The sequence below is a fragment of the Anarhichas minor genome, unplaced genomic scaffold (assembly GCF_050575085.1).
Source record: "Anarhichas minor isolate MPS153535 unplaced genomic scaffold, ASM5057508v1 ptg000026l, whole genome shotgun sequence".
In the NCBI taxonomy this organism is placed as follows: domain Eukaryota; kingdom Metazoa; phylum Chordata; class Actinopteri; order Perciformes; family Anarhichadidae; genus Anarhichas; species Anarhichas minor.
The window spans coordinates 8,812,502-8,828,859 of record NW_027466472.1 but is presented as its reverse complement, the minus strand read 5'-3'; the positions used below and the strand labels follow the sequence as shown (position 1 = coordinate 8,828,859).

At 40.3% G+C, this 16,358-nt stretch overlaps 1 protein-coding gene across 1 annotated transcript; it reads right to left on the bottom strand.

Moving 5' to 3' along the window:
• Positions 1-3,612: 3,612 nt before the first annotated feature.
• Positions 3,613-15,839, bottom strand: trarg1a (trafficking regulator of GLUT4 (SLC2A4) 1a). The gene is made up of 3 exons (XM_076100571.1): positions 14,788-15,839; positions 4,224-4,350; positions 3,613-3,623 (listed from the first exon to the last, which is right to left on the bottom strand). The coding sequence occupies exons 1-3, from the start codon at positions 15,193-15,195 to the stop codon at positions 3,613-3,615; spliced, it is 546 nt and encodes a 181-aa protein (XP_075956686.1). The 5' UTR covers positions 15,196-15,839.
• Positions 15,840-16,358: the final 519 nt, after the last annotated feature.

Below are 16,358 nucleotides of genomic sequence, written 5' to 3'. Positions count from 1 at the left end.
GCCATGAAATATGGTGTTTGTGTACCCCGAGGCACAACTGTGTACCAGGACCTGCTGCATGTACAGGGTTTAGATATATTAAATGCAGCAGCTGTGTAATACAGGCCCAGTGCAATCCAATAAAACCGCATCGCAGACTACAGAGTTGAATCAATCTCTCTGATTAAGTCTCGGTAAAATTTAATCGTGTTCACCCTCCCTCAATGTGAGGTCAAATAAATATTGCTTCCATGATTTTGATGTTTCTACCTCTGTTCTCAACCGTTTTCATTTTGCGCAATTGATGACATTCTTCATCAGTGTTTTTATAAACTGCTGTTCAAAATGTGCAGTCACTCTCAGGCATTCCTTCTTACCCACGTCAATCTGTCGAATGGTTCATCTTTTGGTCCAGACTGAAATGTCTCAACCTATATTGAATGGATGGCCGTGGCATTCGTGTTTCACAGAGGATGAAGCCCACTGACTCTGGTTATACATTATTAATGTTTTTTTTCTTTCTTTTGAAAAGAATACTTTGGTTTATCATTGAATACACTCCCTGTCAGCCTCAGCTGCCCTTTGTATCGCGTAGTAGTCAATGATGGCATGCTGATTAGCTAAAGTAAGATGGTGAACATTGTACCTGCTAAACGTCAACATGTTGGCGTTGTCATTGTGACCGTGTTAGCATGTTGTCGTTAGCATTCATTTCAAAGCACCACTACACCTAAATACAGCTCAACAAAGCAGCTGCATGGCGGTAAATTATTATGCTGTGTTCACACCAAGTGCGATTCGATTACATACAAAGTCGCGAATAGACTCAAATTACATGTTTTTAAAATTGTTAAACTCTGGCGAGAAATTTGCATGACGCCGTGTCACGAAAGCCTATCAGCGTTGAGATCCTCCTGTCATCACTGACGTCCTGTCGTTGAATCAGGACATTTTATTTGTAGCCATAGGTGGGCACCCAGAGCTCTACGATACCTCATGTTAGCAGAGACCTGACAAAACTGTGTGTGTATAAACCATATGGTACAAACAATGAAAAAGACGCTGCCGTATTTACACCTAGATGACGTTACTTTAAGTATTGATGGAGCTGCTACAATGTTAGCATAGCCTAGCACCGATCGATCCGAGCTCCAATGAGAAAACAAGTATTTTAAAACGCAGCGTCGAATTTCTCGCCCGAGTTGAAGAATGAATGCGCGAATGAGGCGAGTTCCACGTTATTTGCTTCGCGCCATTCGTGTAATTTGCGCCACATGGTGCAAAGTCGCATCTATTCACGTCTTTGCATTGACTTTGTATGTAAACTGGTAGCACGACAAATTTGCGCCGCCTTTGGTGTGAACACAGCATTAAGTCTTCTTAACTCACTTTTGGATGTCATCACAACTCTTTCTAAACAGTATGACCAAAAGGCAAGAAACCTGGACCATGCATGGTAACATTTATTCCGGACATGCACAATGTACACAACAGAGATGAAAACTGGCACGTACAGTATATTGGAAAAGAAACCGTGTTATATAACAAAATTAAATGGAGGTTTGAACTGTTTTACTGACGGAGCAGAGTTTATACGCTAAACAGTCAGACAGTTGGCTCCTAACCACTTTCAGTGATGGGAAATTTGTATCTTCTATAGTAACACAAGAGCGGTAAACTACACTCAATGTGATCCACAGAAATTACACACATTGTAATGTAATAGAACACTTTTTTTAAGATTGGTAGTAAACACGGGGAATCTTTGGATTTTGCTGCTTTCAGATGTTTGGATAAGGAATATGATTTTTATGTACAACTATGAATTTGAATGGAATTGATAAAAGCCCATTTCACACAAAACATTGTGCATTATAGTGTTAACACTTTAAAGATTGCAGTTGTTCAGCCTTACATTGATGATGTTAAACTAAGGACTTGGTAGAATATCTTCAGCTGGATACATTTCATCCCTCATCAGTTAAAATGAGCTGGTGTTCCTCTAGTTTCACTTGTATGAGCCCTTAAACAAACACACGTATCACTTTAAAATGAGGTCCTAATGATTCCTGATTAAAAAAAGAAGCAATGCTGAAAAAGAATTGCTACATGGTGATGTTACCTGTGCTTGTAGCATAAGCCAGTAATGTGTCAATACAACAGTCCTATGTAGCCACAGGGGACTTAATACAGTGACTTCTCTCTGATAAAGTGATGAATACAGACAATCTGTCGTGCTTGGATTTCAGAGAAATGTTCTCAGTCAAACTCTGTCCTGTTCATTGACAAAAAATAAATGTGTTGAAGCCGGCTTGGCCAATAGCATGCGTACATATTGCATATATATTTTCCCATATAAATACATTTCATACCAATACAAGGAGCAGAAGTGAAACAATGGCGTGTAACAGTCAATGTACAACAATGTAAGAATGATAATGGAAAAATGGGGAGCTATGGTGTAGAAAGGTAGTACAAGGTAATTTGTAAAATGGAGTTTAGGGGAACAAGATGAAGGACAGCAGCCACTAAATCAGGTTTTTGTGGTAAAGAACTGGAGGATGTGAAAGGAAAAGTAGGAGGGAGTTTTGGCATGCGTTTTATTCTGCCAGAGCAAGGCAAGGTTCAAGAGATTTTGGAGATATAAAGGGGGTTAGATCTCAGCCCTCTCACATGTGGCTGGACTCACATAATGTACACAATAATAATCACTCTTCCATGTGCAAACCTGTTAGCCTCTCTGACTCCTTTATAAGAAAAGAGACAACTAATAACAGTCAAAAAGAAGGCAGAATGTTGGTTATCTACATTCAGGCATGCAGTTGTTCTCGATTTGTTTTTTTTAGTTCAAAAAATTATAATAGATAACAAAAATAAAAAATGTGTTCCCTGCCCCTTTTCACAAACCCTTGAATTTCTACTGATAATCCAAGTGCTGTCAAAGCAGCCATCGTGACAGTGTTAACAAACCCAGCACCACTTGGCATACAAACATTTTATAAAATGTACATCTATATATATATATATAGATATATATATGTATTCATATATCCATATTTCAAATATATTTGTAGCTGTATATGCTTTGAATGTAAGAGGTTCAGTAAGGAATATATGAGGATTATACGCAGCTGTCCGAAAGTTTGAAGCCCAAACTCAGAATCTGTTTTTCGAAGGAGCGCAGACATAGAAACGTCCATCGTTCATTCTCTCCTCACACGTAGATCGTCCTCTTCATTTAAGAAGTCCATTATTCCAAAAATAAACATTCACGAGTCCTCCTGGCCACAAAACAAATCTGCATTTTCTTTTTCCTCTGTTTTAACCCAAACTATTTTACATCAGGTTTTCATTATTTTTGTCAAGCAAATGTTACTGGATTCTAATGCATGCATCTCTGATTTTTTTCTCTGAATGTTTTTATTTGTTTACTTGCTGCAGTACCTACTCTAATGAGTTGCCTGTTTTTTTTTTTTTTTTTTGCTTTCTGAGGTCAGTCATGATGTAATTACAATATGGCATAAAGTTGAGAATTTTGTTTCTTGTATTTTTTTCTTCTTCATCGGGCTTTTCCCCTCTTTGTTGCATCCGTGGTTTGGCATTCACGGTTCGTTTTTTTCCCCCCTCAGGTCGTCATTGGGTTACTGCAAAAGAAAGAAGAGGAGACGCGGGACATCGTCAGAGAAAGTCAGGTCAGACACAAAGACAGCTTGAAATTCACCATCAAATTAATTACTCTGACTGGTACGGCTCAAGTGTCGAAGGCTTCGAGCAATAGGTTAGCCGCCCTTGCTGCACAGTCAGCCCACTACGGCCACTGCAGTACTAAATCAATCTACACACACACACACACACACACACACACACACACACACACACACAAGGCTTGGAAATGTGCTGAGTTGAGACGTAGAAAAACACACATCTCATGCTTGTGTGGTAGTGTCATATATCACCCTGTAATTGTAATGTAGTAGGTATTCTTTGTTGTTGAACACTTGTTGTTAAAGCCCTGTGCTCGTCTGTGAGTGGACATGTGCACACATACCATACGTGATTTTCAAGTGATATACCTTTGCATATTCATAAGATATACTATAATCATACAGTTAAGATTAGGCACTATGCACTGCATCACTGAAGCTTCACCAAATACTGTTCGTAAATATGAGTCATTATCACAAACACTTAAAGGAGCTATCATTGTATTTTGAAATTTGTCCTCCTTGTCGTTGTTTCTGCACCTGAAACTGAGACGAAGATTACGATGATGACCACGCCCAGGGCGATGGAGACGATACTGAGCAGACGAGCCAGTTGACCCAGCCTCCTGGCCCCATCAATATCCCCCACCTGGAGACTGTTTCTGGACTGGAGACACACATAAGCACAGGGTATTACCAAGAAGAACGCTTGAATGATAATGTTAAGCAGGGCATAGACATATATGATGTTACATAATAATTGTAAACAACACCACAAAAGGGGTTCATGAATACATTTTATTCCTTTCACACATTGGCATAAGAGAGGAATGGTCATATTACTCCCTAACAAGGCAACTAACTGCTCAAATGAAAGATAAGGAAGGTGATCGCTCACAAAGTTACTTTATTGAATGTATATATTCCACTGGCATGACGTATGAAGGAACCTTCACCCCACTGAAAAGCAATGTACCTATTGTTCCCCTTGCCTCGTGGAAAATTGCTAAAGAGAAAGTTTTCTTCAGATCAGAGATTACCTTTGCAAAGAAATTAAACAAATGGAGGATAGTGAACTAACTTGGTCAATATATTCATGAATGCATAAGATTAAATACATGAGTACCTATGAGTAGTTTGTTGCTGTTAAATATCGAGGGGTTGAGATGCCAGGGGCATTGAATAGTGCATGATTTATTCATATTATTATGATACATGGGAAAGCCAGGCTATCACTGCCAACTCCTGGAGAGAGTTCTGTTGTGAGATCATAATACAAATTTCTGTGACTCCAAAATTGAATTGTATTCAGAGGCCTTATCAGGCTGAATGAATGCTGGAGATATTCATGTTGGCAAGAAATCACTTAAGAAATAATGACAATTTGTGGAGTAGAAATTGATTGCTCTTCTGTCACATTATTTGTGCGAAAATTCCCAGACAAACTCATGGCTCAGAAAGAGCTAGAATGCCCTCAATCAAAGGATGTAGAAATATGTAGAAATTGGCATCTACCTCAACACTAAGATATGATATAAGTGTTGGAAAAGAATGGATTACATATATGTAACCCATTATATGTGTCATTGAAAGATGCTTTTCCTGTACGAAGTGTAATGTAAAATAAAAATAAAGTTGCAAAGTCACTGATCCACAGTTGCTTCAATTTATTGGTAAAAGCAACCAGCATATAAACTCTTATCAGCACAACATTAAAGTAACGCCACAAACCAAAGGGATTTACAGTTTGGAGTCCCTGATACAAAGATCCCACCACAGTACAAGCAGCTCGAGGCTCTCCAGCAGCTCTCCGAGGGGTCAACTTTAAAATATTTATCAGGTGGTTTCCATTAATTGACAGCCGAGTTATTTTAAAAGGGGAAATGACACACATACAGTGCAGTAATGTTGACTTGTCTACTGGGTGCTTTAGAGTCCCTCAAAGTAAAATAGCAACAATAATTGACGGTGAATGGCAGATTGGGATTGATGGAAGGATGTGACTTGCAGAGCCAATTGGAAGGGGGGGGGGGGGGGGGGGGGGTGAGCGAAGCGGTGTGAAGGGGTTGTAGATCAACTTGATGTTGCATGTATATTGCTTTATGTATACTGCAGCTATGGAGGTAGGATGATTTATGTGTGTGTGTGTGTGTGTGAGGCATGATGGATGGGAATCCTCAATCCTTGTGTATTGCTTTCATGTGTGAGAGCCCCAAAACAACAAATCTCACATGGTTGATGTCACCATCTTCTCATCAAAATGAGTTTGATTAGGGCTGCTTTTAATTTGTAATTTGTGATACTGTCAAACACATATTACTGTTCATGACACATACACAAGTGTGCAACATTTTTTCACATCTTGTATTGACTTTGCCGGAAAACAAAAGTTCCAAGTTATGAAATGTTTTTCAAATCAATTGAACTGTTTGTTGTCTTTTAAACATTTCTAAAAACTGTCTTTATTCCTTTTATATATTATCCTATTATATATGTTACTGAAGTTATTTCTATCACTACTAGTTAAGTAGTATTTACAAGAGTGTACTATTCAACACAAAATTGTCAACAAATCCTATGAATTGATCCCACTAACTACTAGGTATCAGCTGTTTAAACTACAGTGCCCAGCTGCTTTAGGGAATACTGAGCCTTTCTAAAAAATGTAAATATATAGTGTTTTTAAAATCAGTGCTACAGACAGAGCAGGAAAGTCCAATGATTCATACTGTTCATGAAAGTATGAATCACAGACTAGAATTTAGTTTTGTTAATTGAATGTATCTTGTTGATGAGAAACATATAGATAGACTGACTAGGTGAATCAGGTCAAGAGACCTGTTTGATTTGAGGTCAAATGAAAATGATATGTGATATAACAGACGGGAAGAAAAAGTGATTAAATATGATACTAGGTGTCAGATTAGAGATTAAAATAGACACACAGGAAGCCTGCAGAGCAGCAACAGTGCATTATTGGTGTATGACAGCTAATGGCCGAGCAGAGTCGTGTTTCTATCAACATTGAACAAGAATTACAGGTTGTACTGAGGGAGAGGAAACGACATCATTGGACACTGGAGAGTTGGAAAAACCTGGTCTGATTAATTCCACTTCCTGCTGCCTCCCTCTGGTTGTGTGACCAAATGCATCCATCATGCAGAGTGAAAACACCGCAGTAGTGTGGTAGTGTGATGGTGTTGATGACGTTTGCATGGCACTAACTGAGCCCCTTTATGATGAACATTTGAATGCTACTGGACCCAGAGCTATTTGGGCTATGTCCATCATGGCAGCTTGTGTGAGTCAGCCTCCGTCAGCATCCCTGTGGGGTGATTTTAACTACTTTTTGGGTCCATGCTGAGATTGTTCGAAAGGTCAGGCAACAGTATTAGAGAAGTGTCGCTCATACTCGGTGTTAAAACAACAGCGAAGACGGAAGGTGAAGAGATCCCATGTAACAAAGCTTGTGTTTTAAATTCAAACCTCCCCATGCAATTTGTTATGACACCATCTTTTACTTTTTAAAGCCTGATGGAAAGTGTCGGAGCTGTCCTTGGTGCTGAATGTGACTTTTTTAATCAGAGGAGGTGCACAGTACAGCAGGAAATGGCCTCTCATATGAAAGAGAGAGAGCGAGAGAGAGAGAGAGAGAGAGAGAGAGAGAGAGAGAGAGAGAGAGAGAGAGCGCCCTGCCTCCACTCTCCCTGAATCTCCTCCTATAGTACTTCATCCCCTCACTACCATGAGCCTCTCTGTCTCAGGCTCTCTTGGGTGTTGTCAGATCCCGCAGCACACATCACTTGGTGGGTGTAGACACTGGGGTGTTCCACTTAATCAGAAGCTGCTGACCAGCAAACTACTTTAAAAATACACTGAATATTGCAATCTTTTTTTCTTTATGTTTGTGAAAACAGTATATGCAATTTAAAATAATGTGTAAACTGCCTGTCTTCCACTAGGTTTTTACGGATTGTAAAACACACAGAATGCAGCCAGTTTTTTTAAATGTATTTTCTTACAGGAATATTAATACTTTGGTTATTTATTCAAGAAGCATACCCAAAATATGATCTTAACTGCTGGTTTGAGAGTGAGGGTTTGTTTTTTAATACATTCTTAAGATAAGACATTGAATTGACAATTTCTGTTATTGGAGGTCTAATTCTAAGATGAAAGACCTGATTACAATTCAAAAACATTCAAATTGGCTTTGGTACATTTTCAACTTGACTTAAGCCAACAAAAGCTCAGTCAGTGCATGTGTCAATCTGGGCCCCAGAAGGTACAATAAGAGATATTTTTTCTCTCACACAAAGGGACACACTTCAGCTTCTCACTTCCAGGACTGCAATGTGAAGCTATGGTGCAAACACAATCCCAGTAGAGCCTTTATTGATCTGGATTCACATCGCAGAGAAAAGCAACATCAGCACCTTAAATCAATGGAAGCCCCTATCAGAAAACACTGTTTATATTTCGCCTGCTCAGAGAGAACATATTAATGAAGGTAGGTTCAAAACGATGATATTATTTTCCACCCATCATGAAAAGGAAAAGGAAAGCAATAAGGGATGGCTTCTATGTCAGCATACTTGTTTAATAAACCGTATATTGTTTGATATTAGCTACGGGGACGGCAAGAGATTTTTTTCTGTGTGTGTGTGTGTGTGTGTGTGTGTGTGTGTGTGTGTGTGTGTGGTTAGGGGGAGGTATCCTTCACTCAGCTGACGTATGTCTATTGATTCACAGTGAGAGTAAGCCTGGTCATCTTTGTTTTCTGAATGGGAAATTCTATCCTCAAAGTGTCTTGTCCAGGGTTTATTGTGCTACCAGTGTACACACACACACACACACACACACACACACACACACACACACACACACACACACACACACACACACACACACACACACACACACACACACACTTCTCTCTTTCTCTGTAGTTCATGTGTTCAGCAGAGGATGGTGGAGGCTAGTAAGTCAGTAAGTGCTTTCCTTTTCTTGTGTCATTAATAATGAAGAGCCAGCATCAGCCTGGTGGAGAGGGACAATGTACAACCAGGAGCTGGTGTGTCTGATAGGCTGGCAAATATGATCAAATGATCAAATGATCAAATGTTTTATTTGCACTTATGCCCCTAACTTCCAATAAAATGTTCATTTTTTGTTCATTTTTCTTCATACTTTTCCTTTTATGTGGCTCTTATTAAAGTGCCTTCCCCATTTGATAGATATTTTGCTTTTTTTAACTAAGTAACTTTCATAGATGAAAGTTTGCCAAATTTTTTTTTCGAATTGAGTAATCGTAGTCATTTTTAAGACGAGAACAAGGCTGTTGGTTTAAACCACTTTGGTCTGGTTGGGTGTTAGGAGCATCGCGGCCTCTAGGGGCTGCTAAACAGGGCTTTTAGACTCGGTCCTGTTCCACTCAAATCTCCATTAAAATTGCAAACCACTCAATGCGGTCCGATGATCAAGTCTGTCAGACCCATGATGGCCCCGCTCTCATTCTCGGAGCTGTAAAATGCATTCTAGCTACTGCTGCAGCTCATAAATTTTAATTGTTTTTATATCGTGGTTAGCTCGTGAACTGGAAACACAGTTCAAAAAAGCTAACTAAGCTAAGTGTTAGCACCATAAAAACACAAGGCCATAATGGTGAATGCCTTATTCCACTTAGCACATCAGTAATAAGCGAATCGTCGTTTATTTAGATAATCCCGGGTAAAGCTGCACAATTAAGTTCATAGCGCAGCACACCGTTATCAAGATTAACAGAGCATAGCAATTTGTTTGTCAAAACGAAATGAGATTATCATTACTCAGTTCATCTACAAAGTGCTGGCTATCATACAGGGGCAAACACATCTGTAACTAAATAGGTATCAGATTGATACAGGAAAAGGAAGCACTCATCACCATTCAGGAGATGGTTTATCCTGATCCATCAACGGATTTAAAATGATTACCAGACAACAATAGTCCAGTACAACATTAAATGCATGTATAGTCACTCACTACTTCGATGTGATGAAAAGCAGGTGTAAAGGTTTACATGTTCACTATCTTAGTTAGCATTTGTTAATTAGCACTACACACAAAGTACAGCTGTATATCAAGGGGACGTCATTCGTTTTGCAGGTTTTTAGTCATAAACTAAAGTTGTTTTCATAAGCACTATCTGAATTTTGGTGGCTGCTATCAATTTTGGGTATAAAAAACCCCGCAAATATGATGATATCTCGTAAAACCAAGCTTTTGTACAGTTATGGTAACGGACTCTCTCTCCACCTCCCTGCACTCGTATCTTGAATGTAATTTATTTGCCAAAAACAAGAGAGAAAACACATAATAATCAATGTTAAAGACTAATTTATCAAAATAATTAAAAAAAAAGATATTGCGATAATATTGTTATCGGGATATTGTGACAGCCATACATTATATCCTATTTTATCCACTATGGAATGACTATATCATTACCTGCACAGATTTAACGTTGCAAATAATACATCTATTTTCTATAATATGAGCAGTGTCTGGTTTTCTCTCTGCAGGACTCCGATAGGCTTCATATAATTAGCAACAACCGTAAAAAGTGCTCTCCCACCATATCTGCGGTATTAGATAGCTAATAAGAAGTAATTTACCTACGCACACACACTCACACATTCATAGTCATCCATCCAGTGCAGCATTGCGTGTCCATATTTCACAGCCAAATCTGCCGAGCATGCAATAATGCTCCTGCAGTTTGGGCCTTCCCATTACTGGGATAGGCCCGTCTAAGCAGTAAAAACCTATTACCCCTGCCTTTCCAATACCCATAATTGACTGCACATCTTCCGTGTTTGCCAGCCACAAGCCTTCTCCACCAGAGCATCTGTCAGAGATCTGTGGCGGCAGCCAGCTGGAAGTTGGCTTTTAGGTTGTCCTGCTGCTGGAAGTGGTGGTGGATGATGATGGATGTAGTCGTGTTTTTAGTAATGCACCATCTGTCGGTACAAAAAAAGATGCTGACTCCTTTTACAAGGCTAAGTGAGGCCTTAACAGATTGTATTTTAATTATGGTTCATTTTGGGCATTTACCGGATTAAAAGAAGGATGTTGTCTTGTTTTTTGGTGTGTCGTGTCTGTACATCGGTTATCACTGTTCAAACTTCATCGTTTGCTTGCTGCAACTTTCCTACAGTGATGCCTCATACAGGTTAGTTAAAACAGGCAGTGGAATTCTGAAATGCAGTCTTTGTAATGTGGACATATGTAAATTATTATAAGATCATATCTATACCACCATAGAAGGGTCATATGGCATTTTTGGACACTTGCTGAATTTAAATCCAATATTCCCGCTCCTTTCAGTTCTGTTTGGGTTTTCACCAGCTCCTGATGGAAACATTTGGGTCTTTAGCAGCTAAACGCTCCACTGTGTGCACCAGCCAGTTGCTAACTTTGCAGGTTACAGTACAGTCATTTTTTTTTTTTTTTTTACGTTTACAGTTTCCTACAGTCTCGGGTGTTTCCTCTGACCTCGCCGCGATAATAATCATTTTAACAGCAGCAGAGCAGTTTCATTTTTGTCTCCTAAACTTTCCAGAAGTATCCGTTTCACAGGGGCGCGGATAATGTCAGCACTTAGCCGTGAGCTTGCTCTCTAGGGCTGAATCGTGCGGTATCAACCACATTACTCTTGATTCATTTGTTCACAGCGAGTGTTGTAAACCTCTGCTTTCCTGCTCTGACTCACTTGCACTTATCTGACATCGCTGTGGTATCCGATTCAATTTCTTTCTAACCCAGTGATCGGAACTACTTTATTGCCATTTTCTGTCTCTCTCACACCCATCTGCCCTTGTAGCGAATCATGTTTTGATCTTCTTTGCGAGGCCCGTATCCCCTTTCCATACACTCAGGAAAGAGAGAGCATGTTGATGGCTGCCACAGAGCTTGGCTAACTGCTGCAATCTGCCCTCTGCAGAGAAACTAAATAGACTTCTCTCGCCTTCTATTGAATTAGAGGCCAGCTCAAGTTTCTCCCTCCTTCACTTTTCTTTCTTTTGCCCTCTGTCAATGCCTCTCTCTCTCTCTCTCTCTTTCTCTCTCTCTCACACACTCTCCGTGCCATTAGCGAGCGGCTGACTTGTGAATGTCAGTGGGTTGATGATGATGGCTCAGGGAAGTACAGAGCGTCTCGTGAATACTGCCTGATATTCCCTTTGGTGTCTCGTGCCCACAGGAGTGATATTACAGAACTAATGGGTTCACTGCATTGCCTTTGCCTTGTTTCTCTGTAGCTCTGAGTGCTGGCTGCTGCACAGTGTCAGAAGTAAAGAGCGCTGAAAAACTCCAAATGGTTGTGCCAATAGCAACTAAGCTGCCACCAGCCAATGGGAGTTAAAAACCTGACACAACAGAGTTGCTACTGATGCCACTAAAAGACTCCTGGTAAAATACTATCAGATACTTAATTCAAAAGTGTGTCAACAGCCTTATTTATCTGCACTGCGCAGTTACAGTAGACGGCCATCTGTGCTGTTGTTTCCTGGCTCGAACGCACAGAGCGTCAGTGGTGGAGGAAGTATTCAGATCCTTTACTGAAGTACAAGTCCGCCATTGAAAATTGTTACTTAGGCCTACTAAAAAATAAAAGCATGGAAGGATAATCTGGAAAAATATTTTTTTAAGTATTAAAAGGTACTCAATGCAGACAAAATGTTCCCTGTAACTGTGTATATATATATAATATCATTAGAGTATCATTACTCATGCATTAATGTAAAAACAGGATTTTAATGTCATAGATGGTTGAGGTGGAGCTCCTTCTTAATTGTTTAGTATAATTGCAACTAATGATTAATCTGCTGATTATATTCTCTATTATCAAATGATTGTTTGGTTCAAAGAATTTTTAAAAAATGTGAAAAATTCCCACACAATTACCCACAATCCAAATCCACTAACTAAAGCCGTGAAATAACTGTAATGAAGTCAAAACTACTATAGTTCCTTCTGAAATGCAATGGAGTAGAAGCAGAAAGTTGCATGGGATTCAAATACTCAAGTAAAGTACAAGTACAGTACCTCAAATTTGTACTCGATGAGGAAATGTGCTTTCCAAAACTGCAGCGGTTCTCATGTTACATTTGGCGGCACAAGCAGAGGTCGCGCATAACAAGCCTTTTGAAGTTATTTTCCCATCAAACGTTGACAATTTTTTTATTTCATATATTGACTTTGTGAATTTACAAGATCGACTTTTAACACCCGAGTCTACTATGGTGGAGGAGTGTCAAGATGGGAGGAGGGACAAGCTGACATGGCTAAAGTACACTGCTAATTGTCTGGGACAATTTAATCACGCCGGTTATCACAAGCATCCTGCAGCTTCCAGAGGAGCTTCCTCTAGCAGGATGTTTTATTGTATCAACTTGCACAAGTCATTTGGAGCCATGTCGAACAGGCTGAAATGACACTTTTTATTAATGGGTTATTAGCTTTGCCGCAATATCACCGCATGGGTAATGAGTTTTTCTTAATAGCGTATGTGTGCCAAAGTGAAGAGAGGGTCATGCAGCCTACTTCATCAATGCTGCATCGTATCTGTAGTTTTTCTTAATTACAACAAAAATCTTTGCCTGTCCACTTTCCATTTGACCTTCACACCATGTTTGCATTTTCACACCTAAAAATCAGCAGTTATCTCGCGTCGATATCTGGGACATTCTCGAAATGTTACTCTGGCCGGTTGAAACGAGCCACGAGCTCTCACAGCCTTCAATAACATGTCCACCATTTTTACTGCAGACCTCTCACCACTGCAGAGGGGGACAACAAGAAAAGTGTCAGCTTTCAGTTTTATCGTAGAGCACCCTCGACACAGATCTCGTAAACTCCGTTAGAGGTGCTGTGATGTGAATGCAAAGAGGCCACATAGTCCATCGTTGGGTTGGAAAAGAGTGTTTGTTGACGAGCAACTGAGGATCGTGTCCCCAGAATGTATTGATTGGAGAGCACTAAACAGCAGCAGCATATCAAGCATCTGTGGCTGCCCAGCGAGGCGTCAGTGTCTTAGCTGCATCTTGTATCAGCATTTCCTGCATCCTGAAACTTTCAGTGAGAGGATTAATCAAGCGTCTCTAAACCAGAACAACCCGTAGCTGAAGCCTGAACACTAAAAGCTGAGGATGCACTGAGCTCTACATGCAAGTGTGTGTGTGTGTGTGTGTATTCCAGGGAACCCTGATATTCAGAGTTTATCAGGGACCGCAGAGCCAACTGCACTGCACTTGAACACAACAATTTACAATCAATGCGATATGAGGAATTTTTAGGATATTCAAATACGTCATTGCGCTGTTCTGTTACGCTGCACATCTGAGCGGTTTTGGTGGAATTGCTTGGAAACATCTTTCAAAATCTTTTTTTTCTCCTCAATTTTTTTAGATAGAAAATCAATAGTGACTATTTTGACAATTGATGAATCATTGGTTGTGATTTATAAACGTCAAATATAATTCTGGCTTCTTAATAGTTTTGCTGCTTCTTTCAGTTTTATATTAAGGTAATTGAAGTTTGGATTGTTGCCCAAACTAATTAAGTCCTTTTAAGATGTCATCCTGGGTCACCTGGGTCATTAATTTTTTTTATATTTAAATTTTTTTTTTGAATTAAAAAGTAATTTATCAATCCAATTAAATATTTCTTAATAATCTGATAATTATCTATTAAGGATGACTATTCCTCTCTCAAGAAGTTTGATGACCATCCTCTAATAAAAAACAATATTGCTCTTAGTGAAGAGAAATATCCACTTTCTCCTAAATGTCACCCTCACTTTCTTCAAACATCAAAATTATAAAGACAATAGCTGCATATTAAATGAAAAAATATTTAAAAACTATAACAGAGGTTGGAGGCAATTTTCAAGTTCATGAAGTTTGAAATCAAAGACTTAGCCTAAAAAATACAGACAATTTTTTGATTGTTTTTGGTTCAACTGAGATGCTGCTCGCAACCTGTGGTCTCTCCATCATATTGACAAAACATTTATGTATCCATTCTGATCTACAGAAACAGGCTTAAGTAAAATGATGCTCACCATGATGGAGTACACCAGTGCGACAATGCTGAGGGGCCAGACGGGGCAGAAGCAGGACAGGATGGCAAGGATGAGGTAATCCTTGGGCTTCGGGGTCTCATGGACGGTGGCGTTCCCGGTGGAGGAGCGGCTCAGACTGGCCTTGGACGGGGAGAGAGGGGCGGCGGCGCCCAGTTGCCCGGCGGAGCCCGATCTCACGGCGACGCTGTGGCCGTTCAGGTCGGCCTCCTGGCCCTTGTCGCTGTCCATGTTGACGGTGAAGGAGGTGGACATCTTCATCCCATTTCCTCCGGGCTCGGTGGTCAGCGCCAGGAGTTTCTCCGTCTCGTGGGGGTCCGCAGGCTGAGTGTGTCCTCCACCCTCACTTAGGTTGGACTTCAGGAAGTCGGTGTCCGTGTTGATGGCCATGTTCAGGTCTCAATTGTATCAAATTAGATTAGAAAATAAATATATAAATAAATAAAAAAAATATTTAGAATTAATTACAAACCAGGAGCCAACATCCCATAACACAGCTGAATATGAGCTTTTACAAAAGACCTTTCAATTTTGATTGAACAATGGGATCAACCGGCCAAGGTGCGGTGGGTGGATGGAAATGTGACAATTTGAAAAGGTGCTTTAAAAAGCTCGGATGTAACAGATCAGCCACCCCCTACAAGAAGAAGAATGAAATCAGAGAGGAGATGAAAGCAGCGTGATTCCTGCAGATATCATCTTCCTCTTGGATCACTTTCCGGCACCTTCCTTCACGTCCAACGTCTGGCTCATTTCCGAAAGGGGCTCGGATCAGAAAAAAAACTCCCCTCCTCACTGATACAATCCAAGGAGTAATTCAGTAAGAGGAGCTCCTGTCGCCCGCCTTGATCCAGTTGCACCACTTTCCCTTAAAAGTCTGTCTGTTCATTGAAAAGTAGCCGAAACAATTATCTTCCCTTTCCTTTTCTTTACGCAGAAGGATGAAGGCGACGCCAAGTCTCCGTCAAATCAGGTCTACCTCAAATCAGACACTTTCTCCCTCTCTCCTCCACTGTCTCCACGACGCAGCAGCACAGCGACTGTACTCAACTTGGGACCAGTGTCAAGACACCCACTTTAAAGCAGATCACTTCCGGTGGAGATATACAAAATAAAAGCCCCAGCCTCTTCGAATATAGTGAAAGTAATGACTCCACATACTACCCTATATATTGTACAGTTTGTGAACAATGCAAACTGCAATGTAATAAAGAATTACGTAATTTTCGGTGTGGGTAAAAAAAAAGAAGGTCGCATCTGCCTTAATTAATCGACGCACCACCTGGCGAGCATGCACAAATCTAACACACACACAGGTGTGTGCTAGTTCTGATTAACATGCTAAAATGCTAATCCTCCAGCACTGTAACGTTGCCTGAGGGACTTTTATGCCTCTGTGCTGTTTGTGAGTGACTGCAGAGTCTCGTTCAGCTCAACGTGTTTTGAACCTTTGAGGGTTCACGTGGGACATAGAGGCTGAGTAGACTGGTGATGTCCTGCTTTGAGAAAGAACGAGGAAAGGAGTGGAACCTGGAGCAGATTGAGGAGGACAG

What these genes read in the sequence shown, in the direction of transcription:
- trarg1a (XM_076100571.1), bottom strand. Translation starts at nt 15,195, where the DNA reads ATGGCCATCAACACGGACACCGACTTCCTGAAGTCCAACCTAAGTGAG. An exon ending in CACTGGTGTACTCCATCATG is followed by an intron (nt 4,351 to 14,787) that starts GTGAGCATCATT and finishes GTGTGTCTCCAG; the next exon opens with TCCAGAAACAGTCTCCAGGT.